This window comes from Vulpes lagopus, chromosome 9 (genome assembly GCF_018345385.1).
Source record: "Vulpes lagopus strain Blue_001 chromosome 9, ASM1834538v1, whole genome shotgun sequence".
NCBI classification, from domain to species: Eukaryota; Metazoa; Chordata; class Mammalia; order Carnivora; family Canidae; genus Vulpes; species Vulpes lagopus.
The window spans coordinates 1754191-1777052 of NC_054832.1; the positions used below are offsets into that span (position 1 = coordinate 1754191).

Below are 22862 nucleotides of genomic sequence, written 5' to 3' on the forward strand. Positions count from 1 at the left end.
GACCTGCTGTATTCTGTGAAACACAGTGGATCCTGGTGCGTGTACCGTGTGCTTTTGACAAGCGTGTGTATCGGCTCTTGTTGGGGGGAGCGTCCTGTAAATGTCACTCAGGTCAGGTTGATCGATGGTGGTGGTCAAGTCTTGGCATCTTCGCTGGTTTTCTGTCTGCTGCTCTGTTTACTGCTGGGAGGGGGTGTTGCTGACTCTCGCTGTGGTTTGTTTCTCCTTCCACTTCCGTCAGTCCCTGCTCCATACATCCTCGAGCTGTGGTATTAGGAGCGTGCATGTTTAGGGCCCCTTTGTCACCGTAAACCTGTTGGTCTTATCTCGGCTTACCTGCGTTGTTCTGAAATCTCAAATGTTGCTGTAGCCTCTCCAGCTTTCTTATGACGACGGGCTTGCACGACGTATTTTCCAGCCCTTGGATTTACATGCTGTGTCTGGTTTTACATAAGAAGTGCTTTTCTCGTACTCCGTGTACGTGGAGTTTGCTTTGGACCCCCCTCACCGTCTCTGCCTTGACTGGAACGGTGGCAGGGGTACCGTCCACGAGAGCTGAGGTGGTGACAGCTTCCGGCACCTGCGCCCTGCAGCGTGGCAGCCGTGGCCGCACGTGGCCTGTGCTGGGGCCTCAGGTTTAGGCCACGTGTCGTCAGCACAAATGCCAGTGTGCTCAGATTTAAGTTTCCCATCTTGCCGTTTGCCGTTTGCCGTCTGTATTTCCCTGTCGTTCTTTTCCTTTCTTTCCTCCTTCGTTTTTTTTTTTTTTTTTTTTTTGGAGTAATTGAGTATTATCATTCCATTTGCCTCCGCTCTTGGCTTATCAGTGATACCTGCTTGTTTTGTATCTTAGTAGATGCTTTCGAGCCTCTGACATCCATCTGAGCTGCCAACAGCCTGCCTTCAGGTCCTGCTCTGTCACCTGGCCTGTGACACAGCCGATTCCCGCTTCCCCATCGCGACCGTGCAACACTGCTGGCCGCGCCTCGTTACTGCTTTCACTTTAATAATCGATGGTCCCTGAGATAAATACAAAATGAGACCGGGTGTCTTTATTTGCCGTTACGCCTGCCCTCCCAGGCTCTGGCTTCCCATGTAGAACCACATTTCCTTTTGTTGTTTTTTCTGACCTGACAAGCTTCTTTTAATGCTTCTTGGGGTGCACAGCTGGTGGGGGCAGAGTCAGCTTCTTTGTCTAAAATAAATCTTTGAAAAAAAATAAATCTTTGTTTTTCTTCTGTTCTTGAAATATATTTCCACTGGGTATAAAATTCTGGTTGAAGGTTTTTTTTTCCCTTTCTCTTGGCACTTCGCAGATGTCACTGTGGCATGTCTGGGCCTGGCTTCCAGGGCTCCTACAGAAGGCGCAGCATCCCTCGTGGTTCCTTCCGTGGGGGCACGTGCTCCTCTGGCTGCTTCGAAAGTGTCCTCTTCACAGGCTTCCTGCAGTTCTGAAAACCATGTCTTAGGCTCTTAATTTTAATATTTGTTCTGCTTGGTACTTAATGAAATTCTTAATGGAGCTCTCAGTTTTTGATTGCATAAAATTTGGATACTTTTGGTCCTCTTTTCTTGAAATTCTCTTCATTCCTGTCTTGTGGCTCTATGTGTGCCGGGTTGCTGGGTGTCACCCAGAGGCCCCCATGCTTTGCTCAGATGCATTCCCCTTTGCCCGGCAGCACGGCACCTGCGGCCGATCCCACACAGTGGAAGCGTGCTGTGGATGTCTCCCTTTGGGTTCTCTCTGTCCTTACCCAGTAGGCGCACCCCTTTATGTCCTTCAGCACTTTTGCAGCTTCAGCGAATGCTTTTCTCCCCTTGTTATGTCCTTTCTGTTGTTTCTGGGTCTGATTTTATGTTGGCTGTTTTTTCTTACGGTTGGGGTCTCGTGTCCTGCTTCTTCACATGTCCAGTAAGTTTTCATCGTGAATTTTGAGTGCTTTGGTGCTGGGTTTGGTTGTTTTACCTGAGGAGGTTTAGACTTTGTCCCAGGGCAGTAAGCTTGTGTGTGGGTCACTGTGATCTTCTAGGGCTCGTGTTAAAAATCATCCAGGGCACCTTTGAGTAGCTGCCGCCTGGGGACTCACTGCCCCCACTCCTGAGGCGTGGCACTGTGTGGTCACAGCTGGACGCCTGGGTGCTTGCTCCACTCCTGTCCCCCTCCTGTGTGACTTCCACGGCTCATGCTGACCCTGGGGGGGGAAGGAGGTGGCCCCCACTCCCTGGGCCGAGGGGCATCTCTCCCCATGCAGACACAGACATGTATGGCCAGAGACCAGGGGATTGGGGCAGTGTCCTCGAGCTCCTGGAACCCCTTCTGCCTCATGGTCTCACCTCTGGCTCCTGCCCGCAGGGAGCTGCTGCACCTGCCAGGCCCCCAGGGTCCACCTCTGGCCCCAGCGACCCCCGGGGCCACTCCAGCCTGCCCACCTAGCTCTGTAGTCTGGACTTGTTCCTAGGAAACAGCCTGGGGGGCTCCTCTCCTGGGGCTTCCGGGGCTGCACCGGCTCGTCCATGATCAGAACATTGTTTCCCATGTTTCTTGGTGTTTTCACTGTTCTCAGGGGAGGGTGCTCCTGGGCCCTGCTCCCTTATGACAGGGACTCTGCTTTGTTATTCCAGGAGAGGTTGGCTTATTTTTTAGTTTTAATTTCTGTTTTCTGTTGGCTGGCACACGCCCCTGACCTGAGAGTCCCGCTGCGGGACCCACAGCTGACCCTGCTGCTGACCCAGTGACCTCTTCTGTCTTCCTTCTGTTTCTCCTCTGCCTCCCGTGCTGCTGGCCACCCCTCCTTCCCCATCACACCCACAGGACATCTGGTGTCCTCCCTCTCCCTCTGCTTGTGCGAGTTCAGCCTCCTACAGCCCGGCCACCTATTTCCCCGTGTCCTCCCACCCTTGCCCTGCATTGGTCCCCTGGGCTGGGTGCAGAGGCCCTGCTGTGCTCCCGTGGTCACCTGTCACTGCCTGCCCCGACTGAAGGGCACACACAGTCCAGGTGAGCCTGTACCCCTGGCCACCCGCATCCCCGGCAGCCCCAGCAGCGTGTTTGTGGACGTGGGCAACTGTCAGGTCTCCAGAAGCTCCTCTGTACCGATGTGTCCTTGTTGTAGTAAAGAAGAGGTTAAGCTGCCCCCACAGTGACTTGGAGCCTCTGTCTCCCCCTGCAGTGGCCAGGGCAGCTCTGCTCCACGGGGCCCTCCCTGGGGTGGGGGCTCCCCTCAGCTGTGCCCTTCCCGGGTGGTGCCCCCAGGTCGGATATCAAGCCACAGGGCATCCCAGAGGGAAGAGAGGTGAGATGCAGCCCCAGGCTCACAGCTTCCTTGTAAGAGCATGAGAGGGAGAGAGGGAAGCTCTCACTGCCGTGGGGTAGAGGGTGTTCGGTGTGGGTGGGATTCCGTCCTGAGGTCCCTCTGGCTGCCGGGGTGTGTCCGAGCTGCATGGCCAGGTGTGAGGACCAAGGAGAGACTGGCTTTTAGGGAGACAGGCCTCAGCGGGCATCTGGCATTCCCGGGTATTGCCACCCCTGAGGTGGGAGCCCCCACGGCCTCCCCCAGACCTCTGGATGGTGGGCTTACTGTCCTTGCTGCTGGGCTGGGACATTTGTACCCCCCCCAAAACCCCGGGGATCTGCAGTAGCTCCCAAGGCAGCCGGCTGACAGCTGCCCCACACCCCCTGTCCTGCCCCGGTTTCCACACCTGCCCACGATATGTCCCGTGTGCATCAAACCCCAAGGGGGTGGTGGCGTCGGTGTCATAGGCAGCTACCCCTGCTGCTATCACCAGGTGGGCACACCGACGCAGGCTGCTTTCAGGCACCTGCCCACTTTGGCTGGCCCCCCCAGCCCCCCAGTTCATAGGGGGCCTGCTCCCCCTGAGGGCTCTGCACAGCCTGGCGCTGGAACAGGGCCTGGGGAGCTGCATCTGTGTGTCTCCCACTGAGACCGTCAGCTGCCCTGCCCTGCGGGATGTGGCTCTCCACCTTTGTACAGGCTGCCATCCCAGCCCCACCCCTGCCCTTTTCTGGGTCCCCTACTGCCTCCACGTCTCTGAGCTCGGCTGCCTCACCCCTGGACTGGGGACAGAATGTCTCGGAGCCAATAAGCCAGTGTCATCTGGAAAGATGCACAGCCCACAGGGTCAGGAGTAGACAGGGTGCTGGTGGGTGCCAGGGCTTGGCATGGCCACTGGAGGGCTGGCCGGTGGGGGGGGGGGGCGGTGGACGGGCTTTGGGAAAGGTCCAGAGGCTTGGAGAAGGGACAGTGGATGGTGTCTGCCCCCGTGTAAATGGCTTCTGGAATCATCTACACATGGACGTGGAGAATAGGATAGATTCTTGGAGCCAAGTACTTCCTCCTCTCGCTTTCTTTTTTTATTTTATTTTTTATTTTATTTTAGTTATTTATTCATGAGAGACACAGAGAGAGAGAGAGGCAGAGACACAGGCAGAGGGAGGAGCAGGCTCCATGCAGGGACCCCGACGTGGAACTCGATCCCGGGTCTCCAGGATCACGCCCTGGGCCAAAGGAGGTGCCAAACTACTGAGCCACCTGGCTGCCCCCTCCTCTCGCTTTCTAATGAGGCAAGAGGCCGGGAGCCAGTGCCGAGCCCCTATGTGTGTGTGTGTGTGTGTGTGTGTGTGTCCTGGAGAAAAACTCACACCGGGCTCCCTGTTACAGGGGCGAGGGCTGCGAGGCTGCCCAGCCCGGGGTGGGGGCCCAGAGGCCACAGCTCCCCACTCCCATCCGGGCTGCTGCCCCCTCCGCCTCTGTGTTTCGTCAGAGTGCACCTCCTGACCCTTGTCATCACGGACACATCCCTGTTGATTGCCGGACGACCTGCCCAGGTCTGGCCCATCCAGGCTGAGGCGCCAGCTGGCCTGGGGCTGTGGGGTGGGCAGTGTAGACATGCATGTGAGTCCTTTCTCTTGGCGGCCTCGTCGTGGGAAGGGGCCTGTGTGTTCTGTTGGTGGCCAGTGACACCCCTTGCACATTCTGAGAATGAAGCCACCGTCAGCGTCTTACACCAGCTTCTTGTAGGCCTGTTCAGGTCTCTGGGTGGATGCCCAGGGGGTGGGCAGGGCCTCGGGGTGGGCAGGGCCTCGGGGTGGGCTGGGCCTGGGGTCGGGCAGGGCCATGGGGTGGGCTGGGCCACTGGGCTGGGAGGGCCTCATCCTTTAAGGGAGGCAGACGTTGCCGCAGTGGCCACAGTGTGTGACCTTCTTGGCCCTCCAGCGGTTGGTGGTGTCCACACAACGTTCAGTAGAGTTTTTAAATTGAGTGAAACTCTGCACACATAAAATTCACCATGTTATCCATCTTAAAATGCACACTTCAGTGGTTTTTAGTATCTGCAACAGTGTGTGCAGCCATCACTGAATAATCCAGAACATTCTGTTAGAGGTCATCCTGTCCCCTGGCCACACGGATCTGCTCTCTATCCCTGTGGGTCTGGACCCTGCGTGTCCGCAGGACCCCATGGCACGAGGCCCCTGCCCGCTTCCTTCACTGCAGGTTTTAGAGGTTTAGCTGCATCGTCTGTGACCGCCTGTTCCTGGGCGCGGCCGAGCACACTCATCGCCGGCACGGACCCCACTTCAGCATCAGTTGCTGGGTGTTGGGTGGTTTCTGTTCTGTGACTCGTGAATCTGTAGTGACTGTGCACGTGCGTGTGCAATGCTCACATGGGCCTGGGTCCTTGTTTCTCTTGAGTGCGCCCAGCCCGGAGGCACAGGGGTGCTGGGCCCGCCGGCACCCCGGGGTGGGGTCATCCTGGGGCCACCCCCATGCTTCCTTCCCTCTCCTCTGGCTCTGAGTGTCCTGGGGCGGGCTGGGCATTCATCCCTGACGCTCTGGGTGACCCCGAGCAAGGACGGTGTGACTGCCTGGGGCAGGCAGCTCTGTGACCATGTGTGTTCCCCTCTCCTGTCTCCCAGCCACACAAGCGGACCCAAGTGACCTCCAGGAGCTGTTCCAGCAGACGTCAGCCAGCGTCTTCCAAATCAATTCCAGCGGTGAGTCTGTGCCAGGCCCGGTGTCACCCCCACTGGACCTGGCCGTCTCGAGCCACTGACATTGCAGGCAGTCAAGGTGACACAGGGTGGTGGGTGTGCCCGTGGCCTTCCCCTGACTTGGCCACTTGCAGCCCAGGCCTTGCTGTCTGTCCCAGGAGAGCATGGGCTGAGTGCTGTGGTCTCAGGGCAGGGCGGGGCAGGCCCATGTGTCCCCGCTCGCTGGCGGCTGTTGCTCTTGTGTGCCCCGTGCAATCTGGACAAGCCCCCACCGGGAAGGGGTGCCTCACCCGGGCAGCATGGGCTGACAGGGCGCTGGGGCTGGGATCAGGAGCGAGATGCACACCTCTCGGGGCCGTCAGGCCTCATCCTCAGCTCCTGCAGATTTGGGGTCGTGGGGTGGCTCACCTCACACACCCTGGGCACAAGGGTTGGTGTTTCCCCTGATCCCTGAGCTTTGCCAGGTCAGTAGGAGAAAAGCCCCCTCTCCAGACCACAGGCGAGGCCCCTAGGGGCGGCTCCTGAGAGCTGGGAGCCTGTGGGCCTGGCCCGAATGGCTGAGGAGAAGGCCCTGCTGGCGAGGGGGTGGGGGTGGGCTCTGCTGGGCGTGATGATGGGGTGTGGGGCAGGGCTGGGCCATGACAGCAGCAGTCCTGGCTCTAGCTGCCCATGGTCACTGAGTGGGCTCCCTGGCCTTGGCCCCATGCCCTTGGGCTCCCTGGCCTGCCTCTGCTGAGGGTGGGGGTGCCCCCTGGAGGCGGGATCACCTGGTGGAGATACTTCTCCTTACACCTGTCCCTTTCTCTTGGCAGTGAGCTCCTTGGAGCAGAGCCTCCGGTCCTTGGGGACACCGAGTGACACGCAGGAGCTGAGGGAGAGCCTGTGAGTGTGTGATCATGTGCGTGCCCATGGGTGTGCACAGGTGCGCCTGCACCCACTTGCATGCCTGCCTGTGCACATACCAGCCCAACACCTGCCTCGACCACACACACACCCCACATACCTGAGAGTTGGGCCAGCTTGTGCTTGGAGTCTCAGGCTGAGCTCACACCCGGGCGCCACCCTCCATGGGGCACACAGGTGTGCCTGCACCCATGCCATGTGGAAGCCCAGGTGTGCCTGCCACACCTGTACACACACACACACATGCACGCAGGGTGCACTCAGGTGACAGGCATGCATTTGCTTGTATGTTTTTGTATGTTGGCCCACATGTGTGTCACACAGCAGAGCTCACTGATGGGGCCCACACACTTGTGAACACACCTGGGGACAAACCGTGTGACACACACAGTGGACACACAAACTAGCTTGGAGTGGGGCTTCATGGTTTTGATTGTGCCCCTATGGGATCCTGTTGGGCTTTCCTTTTGGGGTTGCCTGGAGGCCTGCCCTGGGTTGGATTGGGTGAAGCAGCCAACCTAGGATGAGGTGGTGCTCCTCACAGAGCGGCCTCTCGGGTGCCGGGTCGCTGGGGACGAAGAAAGGCGATCTCTGCAGGGGGCTGGCCTGGCAGGCATGGGGCAGGGGGCAGCTCCGTTCCTGGCCTGCCACCCTGGGCCTGGTAACACTTCCTGAGAATACCACGTGATGCCTGCATGGGTGTGGGCATGGAGGGGGCAGGGGGCTCTGAGGAGGAGCTGGAGATCTGCACTTAAGCCCTTGTTCCCTTTGCCACCGCCTTGCCAGGGGACCTCGGGTTGATGATGATGGAGCCTGAGCATCCTGCCTGGGAGAGACGATAGTGTGGGGTGGTGGACCAGACGTGCCCTGAGGAGTGTGGGCTGTGGCCAAGACCACCTGTCTCTTCTTGGTATTGACGTCGGCCATAGTCCCTCTCCATCTGTTTATCCATCACCCCGTCCATCTGTGTGTGCACCCATCCACTCACCCAGCTACCCATCCATACTTCTCACCCACATACCCACCCACCCACATGTTCATTCCCCCATCCACCCACCCACTCACCCACCCAGACGCGTTCATTCCCCACCCATACACCCACCACCCGACCATCTGCCCACCCGCTACCTACCCCTCTACCTTTCCAGCCACCACTTACCCACCCACACATTCATTCCCCACCCATACACCCACCTACCCGTCCATCTGCCCACCCACTACCTACCCCTCTACCATCCAGCCACCACCTACCCACCTGGCTACCCACTCATGGGTTGGTTCACCCATCCATGTACTCACCCAGCTAGCCATCTGTCCACCTTTCCTCCTGTCCATCCCTACAGGCTGACTGGGACCGCTTCTGCTGAGTTGGGGTGGGGGCGGTTCAGAGCTTAAGGCAACTGAGGGCCCTTTGCAGATTTTATGTGAAGTCCTGTTTTTAATTATTCTTTTTATTTCTTTTTTAAAAATAACATATTGTTTTCTGATTGTGGAAGTAGCATATGCTCATTATAGGAAATGTGGCCACACAGGATGTCTGAGGAGGCACTGTTAACATTTTGGTATTTCCTGCCAGCCTCTTCTCCAGTCCTTACGCATTTTGCAGAATTGGATTTTGGTGAATAATGTTCCGGATCCCGCATTTTACCATTAGGATTCTGGGGGCGGGGGGAGTTGGAGTGTGCCCTTATTACACACTAAAAACACGCTCTCCAGAGCTGCAGAGGACACTGTGGAATCTGGGTAATTATTGAGCTGAGACTCTGAGCCTCATCTTCCGACTTTTCCCATTTCTTAGTATTAGGACCACCGAGATTCCCAGGAACAGAGCTGTGGTTGATCCTTCTTTTCGTGCCTGTTTCCAGGTTGGGTCCCTGGAGCGGTGTCCCCTGGGTCGCACGGATGGCCTTGTCCGGGCCCGGCCCCGGAGCGTGTTTCCTGGGCTGCCTTGCCCAGTTGGCTGAAGGCTGTGGTCGCCAGCGTGGGTGTGGAGGGGAGAGCTGGCTCCTGCACCCTCCCTGCCAGGCACAGGGCGCAGCCGCTGCCCCCACTGCTGCCCCCTGGACCTCAGCTCTCAGATGCAGGATCTCTGGCTTTAGTGCCTCCTGCCTGCCCGGAACCGGAACTGCATTCCCACCAGGGCTCCTCCGCACCCCGTGTCCTACCTCACCTCGCAGCTCACCGGGCTGCAGGCCTGGAGCCTCCCAGGACCCCACTGCTGGGATTTGTACATCTTGTGGACCGTTGGGATTTTTAAATGACTGAGGCCGACTAAGCTGCCAGCTCCATGTTTTCTCCATGTTGACAGTCAGTGGCTTTTTTATTTTGCAAAGTAAGGACTAAAAAAAGTACGCTACCGTGTATTACTGCTCTCGTCTTATAGAAGGTAGAGGACATTGCAGTAGGACAGAAGCGTGAGGGCTCTGATCTCGGGAGAGGGGATGCTGCTTCAAGGTGATAGATCGAGCGACCTGAGGACCTCACAGACTGGAGCCTGGTTTTTCAATCACCTTGCACGAGACACGCGTGGGCTTTGCCATTTCTGTCAGGACCATGAGGGGACCCTGCCTTGGGCACAGCGTCATAGGCTCCTGGGTCTCTCTCCCTGCGCAGTGAAGCTCAGTGGCAGCGGAAACCTTGTGTGTCCCATGGGTGTCACCTGGTCCACCGCTGAAGGGATGGATGGGCGTTGTGGGAGCGCCGCGTGGCAAGTCTGCCTGTGGCCGGGGCCCCTCAGCCCTGGGACCCCGCTGTGGGACAGCCCTGGCTCCGGCCTGCAGGGCCCTGGGCACGGCTTCGAGCTGGTGGGCTGAGCCCGCCACTGGCTGTAGTTGGCCTGTGCTCATGGCAGGCGGGGAGGCTCCAGGGCTGACGGGGAGAGCCCCCCGGCTCCTCTGGCGGGTGTGGGGCTGGACCCCCTGCTGCTCACGGTGGGCTTGGGCCCCGCGTGGTACAAGTGCAGACAGGCCCTCCCCCATGTGGCTCTCACGTTGGCATCTCTGAAGGGGCCTGCGAGCTCTGGCCTCGCTGAGGCATGGGGGGGCCTGGGGTGCGGTGGACTGGGTGCCCCAAACCAGGGTCAGTGTACCTCGAGGGGCAGGGGCAGAGGCGAGCCGGTGGCCCTGCCCGGGACGTGCCCACCTCCCACCTCTCACTTCCCCACCCTCGTACAGGGCATCTGTTCCTCCAGCGGCCGCCTAATGCCACCGTCCTCCGAGCTGCCCTCAGCTCCCTCCACCAGGGGCACCCCGACTGCTGCGTCCCCCTCCCGGAATCAGACAGCACCGAGGATGGTGTTTGGGTGCACGTCTGGAGGCCTATGAGGCAGGCGGCCCCTAGGGGTGAGCTGGCCACTCTGTGTCCGGCAGGGGCCTGCTGCTTCTACTACAGAGCCCGCCCCTCAGCGTGCCCCCCAAGCCCCAGGGGGCCTCCCCACCCTTCCCTCCTTCCTTCCTGGCACCCCACTGCCTGGAGCCCGGTGCCTGGGCCGGCTCGGCCCCAGAGCCGTGTGCTGACAGGCTGTGCACCTGTGCAGGTGTGGTCACCGCCTGGCTGTGTGACATGCTGTGGAACCTGGGTATCCTGATCTTTGACACACGGACCCACACCCTTTTGGGGGTGTCCTGTCGGAAGGAGGGAGTGAGGGCAGCTATGCCTGGTGCTGGGCTCATTCCCGCAGAGATCCCATCAGACCTGGCTGCAGCCAGAGGACGGCCGGAGCAGGGGTGCAGGTGGAGGGAGCCGCAGTGGGGAGTAGAGGGTGGCCTCAGAGGGTGGCAGTGCTTCCTGGGGAGTCGGGTGGCCGCTCTGCTGCAGTCCCCACAGCTCCAAGGGCCCCCGCGTTGCTGGAGGGCATAGGGGCCGTGCCTGGGGGGCCCAGGCTGGGGAGGGAGCGGAGCCCAGACGGGAGCCTCTATGGCGGTGCTCGTTGGTACGCTGGCTGTGCTGTGGGGCCTGTGCCTGGACACGAGTGTGCGTGGGGGGAGGAGCGGAGGGGGGTTGGAGCCCTGACCCGCCCTCGGGGCCGTGGCAGTGCCTCCTTGCCCTGGTACACGGCCCCCCCATCACAGGTGTGCGGGGCCACGTTTGACTGTGGAGGCCTGGCCCCATCCCAGAGCTCCCTGGGCGCCCCTATTCTCGCCCCAGCCCCGACAGTCCTCTCTGTCCCCCTGCTCTGTCAGTCTGGTGAGTCTTGTTCATAGAGGAGGCTTCCACCCTGGAGAGTGGAGGTGACCGCCCGGCGTCCCGCTCCCGGTGTGTGACCGAGGGGATGGTCTCCCCGGGGCTTTCTGACTGGTCATCAGGTTTGTGGGAGACTACAGGCGCATCCTCCTCCTCCGCGGGTGTAGTCGAGGTGGTCCCGAGTGGGGGTGTGAGGGGTGACTGCTCGGCTTGCCCACTGCTGCCCAGGGTTCAGGGCCTCGGCCCCGGCGGGTGGGGGTAGGGCCCGGGGGTCTCCTGGTTGCGAGTGTGGCCTCCTCTCGGCCGGGATTCCTGCGTCAGGATCGGCTCCAAGGGGGTCAGGGAGGCCTCGATCAGCTCATTCAGTGCTGCACGGGCCTGTGGCTCCCTGGGGGCTTCGTGTTCACCGCCCAGTGCTCCTCCCATGGAGGAGCTCCTGAGCCACCAGAGCTGCTCATTCCCCTGTCACGACTGCACGTGACACGGGGCGCGGTTTGCTTCAGAGCTGGGGTTGGGGGAGTGCGCTTCTGTCCACGGTTGGAAGTCATCTGTGGTGCCATCGGCCCATCACCTGGGCTGACCTGAGACCTGCTGCTGCCTCCTCGGTGCCGCCTCTGGGGCCCCGAGCCTCACCGACCAAGTCAGAAAGCAGGCGGGGAGGGAGGCTCTCCTGGGGCCGTGGAGCGAGAGCAGAGCCGCGTGGGACCGCTTACCTGGTGGGGGGGGGGGGGTTGGACGTGCCGTGCTCCTGTCCTCCTGTGCCCGGGGACGCTGTCAGGAGTTGGATGTTGTGTGCGGCCCCGTCTCTCGGGGAGCGCTAACAGCAGCCCCGGGGCTGACTCCAGGCCTCAGGGGAGTGAGCGCTGCGGAGCTGGTGTGCCAGCTTGGCAGGTGCAGCGAGAGGAGGCTTGTGTTGGCTCCAGGATGTCTGGGACGCAGCTGGGAACGCTGGGGGTGGGGTGGCTCTGCAGCTGGGGCTGGAGCATCTGGAAGCGTCTTCGCTCATGGTCAGCAGACTGTCGCTGAACCCGGCTGGGCTGTCCCTGCAGCGGCCGCCCACGTCTGGCGTGTGGCTCGGGCTCCCCTGTGGCGCGGCAGCCTCACGGGTGCTGAACCTTGTCAGCTCAGGGCGAAGTGCTCTGGCGAAGGAGGTGGAAATGAGCCTGTCCAACTCCAGGACGGGGGCCTGACTCCACCTCCCGTGGGAGCGCCGTCTACAAACGCAGCAGCCACTCCTCGAACTGCCATCAGCTGCAAAGCAGCGGTGGACGTGGGTGTTGGAGGAACCCAAAGAGGGGCCCGCCCCCCACTGATGTGTCAGGGAGGTGGGCACAGGCCAGACCACATGGGCCTTGCAGGCCTGGCAGATGGCTTGGACTTTATTTCCAAAGCAGTGGGAAGCCAGTGGAAGGTTCTAGAAGGCAGTGTCATGATGAAGATTCTAGAGGGCCTTGAGGACTCGGAGGAGCAGGCTGTCACTGTGGGTGGAGGGAACTGAAGGAGATGCAGGGGGGATTGCCGTGCGGGGCCTGGACAGCTGTCCCCTTGGCCTGGTGGGTCACAGCTGTGCTCTGGCCTGGCTGGGACCCCCCCCACCCCGACCCCAGGCAGCCGGGACCCTTGAGCCGCCGTGATGGCCACGCAGCTATGAAGAGCTGCAGTGCCAGGGGATAGCCTCACCCTCACCTATGGGACCGGGTAAGGGCAGGCCCGGGTGCTCGCCTCGAGGGCTTGGGGGTCGGCCAGCACCTGCCGGGCAGACAGCTGGGCCTGTAAAGCTCGGGCAGTCTCCTCCGGGTTTCCCAGAACCGGTTCAAGGGCCCCGCTCTGGGACAGCAGAGCCACCTCTGGCCCAGCCCTCTTCCCCCCGGGCCTTCCAAAGCTTTTGGATTTCCTCAGGACAGGTGACACGGAAGGGATCTTTGAATGTATGTAGGAAGCAGGACGCCTGGGTGGCTCAGGGGTTGAGTGTCTCCCTTCGGCTCAGATCATGATCCCGGGGTCCTGGGATCGAGTCCCACATTGGGCTCCCTGCATGGAGCCTGCGTCTCCCTGTGCCTGTGTCTCTGCCTCTCTCTTTGTGTCTCATGAATAAATAAATAAAATCTTAAAAAAAAAAAAAAAACTATGTAGGAAGGACAGGGAAAGGTAGAAGGGGACTGACTGTTGGGTTTGGCACAAGGGAAGGTACCGGTGATCGTGGGAAGACACAGGGCGCATCACGTCGCCCCATGTCGTGGCCTGGACCTGCCCTGCGCTCCTCGGTGTGGCCGAGTCGTGTTCCATTGAGTGGACGTGCCCCGTGGTGGCTTGATGCTCACGTCCCTCCAAGTCTGTAGGTGGAAACCTAACGCAAGGGGTCGGTGTTAGGAGGTGGGGCCTCGGGAAGGGCAGTAGGACCTGAGGGTGTGGCCCTCACCCATGGGGTGAGCGTCCTCGTCAGAGGTCCCCGTCCACCCTGTGAGGACGCCGCCGGGAGAGGCCGTATCTGCACCAGACAGTGGTCCTCGTCAGACAGGGAATCGGCCGCTCCCTGGTCCTAGACTTCCAGAACCCGGCCTGCGAGAACACCTGTGTGCCGCGTGTCGGGCGTCCGGCCCGTGGTATTTGTGGTAGCAGCACGAGCGGGCCAAGGTGCCATTCGTCAGGGACGGGGCCTCGGATTGTGTCTTCGAGGTTGCTATGAGGAAGGCTGCCGTGGGCACCGTGCGGACCTAGGTGTGGGGCTGCTCGGCTTCACTGTGTTTAACGTTGAGGAGCTGCCAGATGTTTCCGCAGCGGCCGCACCGTTTCACCTTCCCGCCAGCAGCGCGTCCTCGCCGACGCCGGTTACCTGTCTGTGACTGTAGCCACCTGCTGGATCGAGGGCTCTCTCGCTGGGATCTGATTTGCACGTCCTGATAACGGCGGGCGTGTTTTCACAGGCATGTTGAGCACTTGTACACCTTTGAAGGCATGTCTGTTCGGATCCTTTGCCCATTTTTGAATTGGGTTTCTTGTCTTTTTTTTTTTTTTTTAAAGATTTTATTTATTTATTCATGAGAGACACAGAGAGAGAAGCAGAGACCCAGGCAGAGGGAGAAGCAGGCTCCATGCAGGGAGCCCGACGTGGGACTTGATCCCGGGTCTCCAGGATCACGCCCTGGGCTGAAGGCAGGCGCTAAACCACTGAGCCACCCAGGTTTTTTTTGTCTTTTTATTGTTGAGATCCTCTTTCCTTCTAGAAGCTTCTTTCAGCCTGTGCAGGGCTGTGTTCTCCTGGGCTTTTGCCGTCCCTGGTGTGGGTCATGCGTCGTCACTCTCCTTTGCTGGCTCCTCGTCGTGGTTCCAGCCTGTTTCCTTCTCTTGTTTCCTTCCCGTGCTGGGGGAGCCCACACCCGGGCGTTCCCATGGCCAGTGCACGGTCCACTGCACAGGGGTGGCCGGTGGCTGGGGGTGCCCCTCACCTTCACCCGGCCTGGCCCTCCTGCTCAACCGCGTCTCCTCCCTGCTCTGCTCCTCCACGTTAGCTCCTGGGCCTGAGCCTGCAGGCCCTCTGACCGCTGATTGCCCGCCCTGGCCACGCTTTGTGTGTGACGCTGCCCTCTCACGTACTCCTCACCCTGCCTCCTGACCCCCGTCAGCGGGGCGGCTCCCCTCCTGCAGACTTGCCTGGCCACCTGCACCTGGGGGGCTCCTGGTCTTGCCGGTGCCTGCTGTGAGTCCCAGCCCATGGGCGCTGGAGGTCCCCTGAGCTCCTGGGAGTGCGGCATGGGGTAGGCGTCCAGGCTGATTTTGTTTGTTTTTAGCACGATTACCCAGTTAGCCCAGCACAGTTTGTTGAAAGGATTCTCTCTTCCCTGTTGAATACCTCAGTACCATTTCCAAAAATGACTTGAGTGTGTGTGTGTGTGTGTGTGTGGCTGTGTTTGGGTTGTTCTGTTTCATTGGTCTGCGTGTCTGTGTGGCGGCACCGTGTTGTCCTAATCACCGAGCTTCTGTGGTAAGTCCTGGTACCACTGGTGGACGTCTGCAGCTTTATTCGTCTCTTCTTCAGATGGTTTTGGATCCTTCTGGTGCTTTGTATTTCAATATAAATTTTACAATAGCTTATCAATTTCTGATGTTTTCTATATTGTGTTTTAATTTTAATTGCGATTCCATTGAATCCATAGACCAACTTCAGGAGAATCGGCCTCCTAATGATCTTGAGTTTTCCAACCTGTGAATATGGTCAGAATTTCTCTGATTTGAAATTCTTCTTTTAGTTTTCAGCAGTTCTGTATAGGTTTAGTATGCAGGCCTTGCATATATGTTGTTCAGTTTGTTGTTAACCATTTTTATTACACAAATTATTAAATTTCAGTTTGCAGGTGTCGGCTGTAGGTACGCAGAAATATACCTGGTTTTGTACGTCACCTTGTGTTCTGGGACTCTGCTAGCTTTTCTTTATCCAGTAGGACAAGTTCTCTTCCTTGTTCTAGTTTCCTAGAGGTTTTATAATGACTAGGTGTCAAGTTTATCAAACGCTTTTTCTGTGTAACTCAAGATGGTTTTCTCCTTTTAAAATTTATCCTGCTGATATGATAATTTCATTCATTCCTTTTTGAGTATTAGGCCACCCTGCATTCCTGAGATGAAATTCTCTTAGTCATGATCCGTTATTCCTTTCATGCGGGTGGGGGGAAGCTCATCGGTCAGGGCCAGGCAGCCAGGGCTACGGGACATCTGGAGATGGGCCGTCTCCATGCTACTGGGTTTTTTTTAATTTAAAGATCTTATTTATTTATTCATGAGAGACACAGAGAGAGGCAGAAGCAGGCTCCCTGTGGGGAGCCCGATGCAGGATTCGATCCTAGGACCCCAGGATCATGCCCTGGGCCGAAGGCAGATGCTCAACTGCTGAGCCACTCAGGTGTCCCACATGCTGCTCGTTTTAATAAAGAGCCCCATAGAGCCCCACTCACAACGTGACAGGGTGTCTGGTGCAGACACGAGGAATGAGAGCCGTAGACGCCGTGAGCGCAGCCCTGGAAGGCGAAGCAGGGCTCACCAGCTCACAGCACAGAAGGCAGAAGGCTAACATCTTAGCGGCTGCCTCCAAAGCCAGCACGTCAGTCACAAAGGATGCAGAGTGAGCATGCAGACGTAGTAAAGTTCATTAACAAATAAAATATAACAGAAACCAGTAATAGAAACAAAAAAAGAATAAGAGAGAGACCAAGATTCCAGATCCAACATGACAAGACTGATTAGAAAATATTGTGAATCTATTATGACAACAAACTGATATTTCAGAACTAAGATGAACCAGAAAAATTTCTTGAAACACACGAATTCTCTGACTCCAGAAGAAAGGGAAAGCCTGAGTAGCTCTCTGTGTCGATCTGAGGGCTTCCACACATCCTTACAGACGGTCCCACAAATGCCCAGGAACACATGGCTGCACCGTCAGGTATTTGGGCAGAGGTTGTAGCAGCACCACGTGCTCCCCCAGGACACAGACCAGGCGCTCAGCTTTCCTAGGTCAGTGCTGTGCTGACGCAAAAACCTGAACAAAAACTGCAAGGAAAGAGAGTGCACATCGCTCGTAAACAGAGTAGCAGAAATCCTTAACAAAACATGAGGACGTTGGCTCTCACGATCCCTGAAAGGGATGGTCTCCACGCGCTGCTTCTGTGTCCTAGCTGGAGGCTCCGCGAGGCTGTGGGCGCAGCAGGGCGGGGTGAGGGCACTTGGTGACGAGTTCCCTGCTGGGAGGTTGGTGGGGATAGGGCAGAAGTAGAGAGGGCGGTTGGAGTAGGGGCACGTGGGGTGGGGGTGTGCTCCCCTGGGGGAGGTGGCCTCTGCGACTTAGGCCCTTGGCCCCTGCCTCGTCCCTCCAGTGTCTTGTGTCCAGGTGGCTGTTCCTGGTCACAAACCCTGGGCCTGGCTGCCCGTTCCCGTCCCTCAGGGTGGCGGCAGAGGTAGCAGTGGGGCACAGGCAGGGAGGTCACAGGCAGGGAGGTCTGTCCAGCTCGGTGAGAACAGGGGGACCATGTGACACGAGTGGGGAACATGCTTCCACTGGAACACGCCGCAGCACCAGAGAGCTCTGGGGTTTGGAGAAGGTGGCCCGACTCCCATGCAGGACGCCCCAGCTACGGGGTGCCATCGGGTGTGATGCAGCGCTGGGCGTCGGGGCGGCCGGGAGTCTGGTGGGGGCAAGCAGGAGCAGTGGGCGAGAGGCGGCCCGCATCTGGGTCAGCGTCCGGGTGTCGTGTGGCTCTCAGGAACGAGAGGAGAGAGGCTTTGGGAAGGGCTGGAAGGACTGGAGGGTGGGAGTTGCTGGGGGTGAGCCCACGGCGCAGCCGGCTGGGGGGGCGCAGGGCCGGTTTTGGCATGTGGAGTTTGAGACGCGCCCTGGACAGCCAGCTGGAGGTGCCCAGCGGGCTGTGGGGGGGCCTGGCGAGCCGAGGCCCAGGCCAGGGTGTCTGTGGGACAGTGATGCACACGAGATGTCAGGCCAGGAGGCGAGCACGGGGAGAGGCCTGAGCTCCAGGCTCAGACACAGCGGTCGGGGGCGGGGGGGCGAGGAGCCCCAAAGCCCCTCAGGCAGGTGGCCCCACGCAGGGAGGGCTCCAGGAGGGCAGAGGGTGCCCGCCTCCACGGGGTGGGCAGGAGCGTGGGGGCCGAGGGAGGAGGTGCAGCCCGGGGGACGGGCAGCTCCGTGGTGGCGCCGATGTGAGTGGATCTGAGGGGAAACCACACGTTCTGCAGTTTGCCGTAACCTGTCGGAGGCCTGGTGGTGCTCAGACGCCTCCCAGGCTGGCCTAGGGGCCCCTTCCCATCCCGCGGCCCCCACCCTTCCCCACAGACAGCCCCCGCACCCCGACTCCATGCCGCTCCCTCTGTGAGGCCCAGGGCAGGTGTCAGGCACCCAGGCCCAGGTCAGATGGTGCCCCCACCCCCAGCCCTGCCACACGGGCCCCACAAGGAGCAAGGGGGGCATCAGGCTGCAGCTGGAAGGGTCGGGAGGGCTCTTCTGTGGTGTCTGCTGGGCCCGAGGGCAGGGTTTGCTCACCGCAGGTTTCACCCCGTCCCCAGGGAGCCCGGGGGTGGGGAGCAGGGGTCAACCCCAAGCAGGTGAGGAGCTGGTCTTCTCAGTTCCTTCCAGGTCACGCACAGAACCATAAGCTGGGATCTGGGGAGACCCTGGGCTCGGCCTCTAGCATTTTTGGGTCTGGAGGTGGGGGTGTCATCGCAGCCCCTGGAGGCCACCGCGCTCCCCCAGCTTGCCGACCCTGCTGACCCCAAGGGGAGCCTTTCCCCAGGGAAGGCTCATGGTGGGGCCTCCTCAGAGGGGCAGGCACTGGCCCCCAGACCAGAGGGCCTGCGTGGTGGGGGTGCCGCGGCCGCGTGGGGCGGGGGTCCTGACTGCGGCACCTCACCCGTGTCGTTCTCTCCCTCCTTCCTCGCCCCTGTCGCTGCCTTGCTTCTCTGCTCCCCGCTGCCTTGTCCGTCTGTGGGTGTGTCTGTCCCTCTGGGGCTCCGACCTTCATCCCCTCCCATGGCTCTGGTTCTTCCCTTCCCATTTCCCCCTCCCCACGTGGTCCCCTGCCCCCTACCCCCGCCACCCTCTGCCGCCCCCACCCCGCATCCGCCATGACTTCCCCTGCCCGTGGCCCGTGGCCCACCCCTCCACCTGTCCCCACCCTGTCCCGCTCGCTGTCTTCTCTTTCCCGCCTCCACCCTGCCCGCCTCAGGCACGCGGCGCAGCAGGAGACCAACAAGACCGTCGCGGCCAGCACTGGTGCCGTGAAGCAGATGACGGAGCTCCTGCGGGGCTGCTCCCGGGTACGTGGTCCTGGAGGCCGTGGGGGGCCGGAGGGTGGGGCCCGGGGAGGCCGCTGGGCCCAGGGTGCCCGCGCTGCCTGGGTTTGGCCGGTGAGCTGCACAGGCGGCGCTCGATGTGCGAGCTGGGCGCCCACTGTATGCTGGGCGCTGCCGTGGTGTCCTGGCCGGGTCATCTGAACAGACACACACCCCTCCCCCTCCCCCCCCACCTCCCTGCTCCCCAGCCTGTCACTGCGGCACTGCCATCCTCGCCCATCATCACAGACATAATCGCCGTGGGCACAGTTGCCACCATACTCGGTGCCACAGCCCCCTTCACGGCCCTGACCCTCATCCCATCACCTTGTGCCCTCCCCCACCGCGGCCCCTCTGCATCTCCTTCACCGTTGGCCTCTTACTTCCCTCTACCCCCCTTTGCTAGGTCAGCACGTCCCCATCTTTGTTATCCACGCCCTATCCCGTTCTCCAGAGGTTGGGGGGCATGTGTCACAAAACAGATACTCTCAGCCCCTCAGCTGCCCTGCGCCAGGGGCCGTGTTCATGGGTAAAGCTCCTTGCTCATCACCTGGTGCCCAGGGCGCCTTCCCACCACATCAGCAGACTTGGGTGCCTGCCAAGCCTAGGACGCTGGAGTCTGGCCTCTGCAGACAGAGGTTGGGCCGTGGCGTGGAAGGTGCACAAGAGCTTCTGGTGACATGTCCAAGAAGCTGACGCTGCTGCCACCTGAGGACCACGGTGGTCCGCTAAGTGAGAGAGGCCAGTGCAGAAGCCACATGCTGTATGGCCCAGTTCGTGTGAAGTGTCCAGAAAACGCAGGCCTGTGCCGACAGCAGGGGTTGGGGCTTGCGTGGCTTGGAGAAGAGCTGGGACGAGCCACGGGGGCCCCGAGGAACAACTGGGGTTATGGAAATGCTCTGAAGCCAGCTGGCGGTCACGGCTGCGCAACTAGCAGTTATGAACCGTGAAGTCAGAATCGTGCGTTCTACTTAGGAAAGTTCGGGTGCACTCTAGTGAACAAGTAGGCCCAGCTCCAGAGGCTGAGTTATGCTTCGATTATTGGAATATGCCAGAAGGAGCGTCGGGGAGCAGGGGTCTGCTGTCCATGACGGGTGGATGTGTGCCCGCTGCCGCTGGCCCTGGGATGGGCACCGCGCTTTACTCTGTGCACGGTTCAACCATGGCCTTTGGTCGTTCAGGACGACACGCAAGTGCCTGGTCCCAGACGCTGCTGGAAATGGCTGTGGCCCTTCGACGGAGGAGGAAGCACACCCAGCAGCAGCATCCACACGGCTTTCTCGGTCCTGGCACTGGTGTGCGGCTTCTCCCATGTGGCTTTGCTCTTTGCCCTTGGCCTCTGTGGGCTCCACCCATTGGTTTGTTGACTCATCTGAGAGCTTGTCTCCGGCCCCTCCCCCCCCCCACCTCTGTGCACGTTGGGTGCTCCTGGCCGTCCTTCAGCAGGTGCCCTGCCCGAAACCTTGCACCCGGGAGGAATCTCGGCTAGATTGCAGCTCTGAGTTGTTTGGGTCCACGGTCCCCGCGGTCACCTGCATGCACCACGATGGCTGAGAACCAGTGCTTGAGTTCCTTGGGGACTCAAGGGATCGCTTTTAGCTTAATGTGTCCTTCCTTTTGTCCCCAACCATTACCCACCTGTCTGTCCGCCCATCCGCCCACCTAAGAACCCAGCAGATGCTTACTCTGTGTGAGATGCTGGGGGAGGACACAGATGAGGTCCCCTGGGAGGTCTCCCCTTCCGAGGTAGGACAGCCTACCGGGGAGGGGCTGGAATTGCTGACTGCTCCTGCAGAGAAGAGACTGTGCAGTCACGTTGGGCTGCTGCTGGATCACACGGCCGGAGGGCACTGAGAGATCCTGGGCCCTCAGCGCTGCCCTGGGGCACACATGTGCCACTCACAGGGGCCTCCCCTGGACGCTAACCAGGCTCCACCAAGCTGCAGTCACACGAGGACCTCGAGGCCCCACTGCCACCAAGTGCCCCTGAAAAGTGACCTTGGGAGAGCTGGTGCCCCTGCATCATGGCCAGGCTGCAGTGCAGCTGTAGCTGTTGTGTGGGGGCTTGCATGGCGGTGTTGGCGGTCGGTGGTAGAGGGGCGAGCCCCAAGCCCAGGGGCTGAGTTCCTGTTGGAGGTCGACAGAAGGCTCCCCGGCAGGGGCGGGCTGTCTGTGACTTGAGATGCAGGGTCCGGGAGGCAGACAGGGCCCTCCTGGGAGGTTGGAGGGTGGGGAGGGTGCCGGGGCAGGAGCCCATAGGGGAGGAGCAAGAGCCCACATCCTTGACCTGGTGCAAGGCACTGGGCATCGGTGTGGCTTTGTGCTGGTGCTCACGGAGAGACATGACAGTTGGTCTGGGCGGCTCACACAAACCCCAGCAGGCAGTGCCTGGTTTCAGGGCTCACTTGTCCATTCCTTGGCTTGGCAGTATGTCCTGAGCATGCGCTCTGTGCCAGGTGTCATTCTGGGCACTGGGGTGCATTGGCAAACGAGACGTGAAGTCCTGTTTTGGTGGAAGGGTGGAGGCTGTGTGTGCTGCTGAGTGCCAGGCAGTAGAGGGAGGTTTGGTGAGCACACTTCTGATGCTGTGATTAGCCTCAGGGCCCTGGGGTCAGCGGCCTGGCTCCACCACCTGTGTGGCCGTGAATGGGCCACTTAGAACTCGGGCTGAGGCCTCCTGAGCTGCCAGGTAGAAATCATAACCCTTGTCACCTGAGTGAGTCATTGTGGGGACCAGACAGACTTGTGTGTGGTGCTCCACGGCCGGTGTTGAGGACGTGTGTGGGATCGGGTGGGGGTGGTGTCTGCAGCTGGCTTGCGGAGCCAGCAGCCCGTGCTGGTGTGTGATGCTGTGAGCCGTTGGGGAAGAAGGAGACGGGGATGAGCCAGTTCTGACAGCAGACAGTGATGGTGGTGTGAGGCTGAGATGGACAGGAGGGGGCAAGCGCAGCCAGTGCCCTGAGGGAGGGGGGTACGAGAAGCACTCGGGGGATGGAGGAGGCCATGGGGCAGGTAAGGCCTCAGCTGCCTTCATAGCCCACGTTCTCTCTTTGCAGCAGGAGTGTCTGCAGCTGGACCGCCTGAAAACCCAGCTCTCGGATGCCATTCAGCGCTATGGCGTGGTACAGAAGGTGAGGCCCCCCGGGGGGCGGTGGTGGACCAGCTGGGTGGGCCTCGGGCCCGTGGGCTCCCACTCTGGGTTGGCCTAGTGTGGCTCTATCCCTCAGAGCAGAGGAGGGGCCCGGCCTGTGGACGTTCGGTAGTTACCGGGAGCCACAACCTCTGAGCCTGTGTAGTGAAGGAGATTTACCTTCGGGTGCTGCCTGGGAGGCATCTGGCGGGTGGGAAGACCGGGTGTCCCCTGTTCTGACAGGTGAGGACACTGAGACCCAGGGCTTCAACGTGGGAGGGGGCCATCCACCCGATTGTTGGCAGAGCCCCGCCTGGCACCCAGCCTTCCCGAGGCCCAGGGGAGCTCCATCCTGTCATGGAGCCGAAGGTGTGCTCTGCTGCCGGCCATTGTCCCCTCCTTGGTGCTCATCTGACCCCTTCTTCTCTCCTCCCCACCTTTTCCGTTCTTCCTATTACAGAAAATTGCAGAAAAGTCCAGAGCACTGCTTCCCACGGCCCAGCGGGGTGGCAAACAGCAGGTGGGTGCTGAGTGACAACTGTGTCCGTGGGCGTCAGGTGATGGCACCACATCCAGGGCCCTCTCTGCTCAGGGCGGAGCCCGTGGAGGCCCTGGCCAAGGGGGTCTGACGTGACAAAGAGCCTTTACGAAACTGGCATTTTGACCTTAGTTCTCTGGCACAGGCCCAGCACAGAGTACCGGATGCTGACAGTTCTGCTCGCTGTGCGGGACCGTCTTGTACCCGACCGGCCCTCCTGGGAGTCCGCCTGGAGTCCTAGAGGAACGGGGAGACAGTGTCTGATAGTG

The 22862-nt window shown here is 60.2% G+C and overlaps 1 protein-coding gene across 7 annotated transcripts in view; it reads left to right on the forward strand.

Annotated features, from left to right (window-relative positions):
• TSNARE1 (t-SNARE domain containing 1) overlaps positions 1-22862 on the forward strand; it is a 145756-nt gene that overhangs the window by 49992 nt on the left and 72902 nt on the right. For all 7 annotated transcript variants that reach the window (XM_041769294.1, XM_041769298.1, XM_041769296.1 and 4 more), the window contains 5 exons: positions 5936-6013; positions 6823-6892; positions 18820-18910; positions 21982-22056; positions 22516-22575. In XM_041769294.1, the coding sequence (XP_041625228.1) occupies positions 5936-6013; positions 6823-6892; positions 18820-18910; positions 21982-22056; positions 22516-22575 (374 nt within the window). The remainder of the gene's footprint in view (positions 1-5935; positions 6014-6822; positions 6893-18819; positions 18911-21981; positions 22057-22515; positions 22576-22862) is intronic.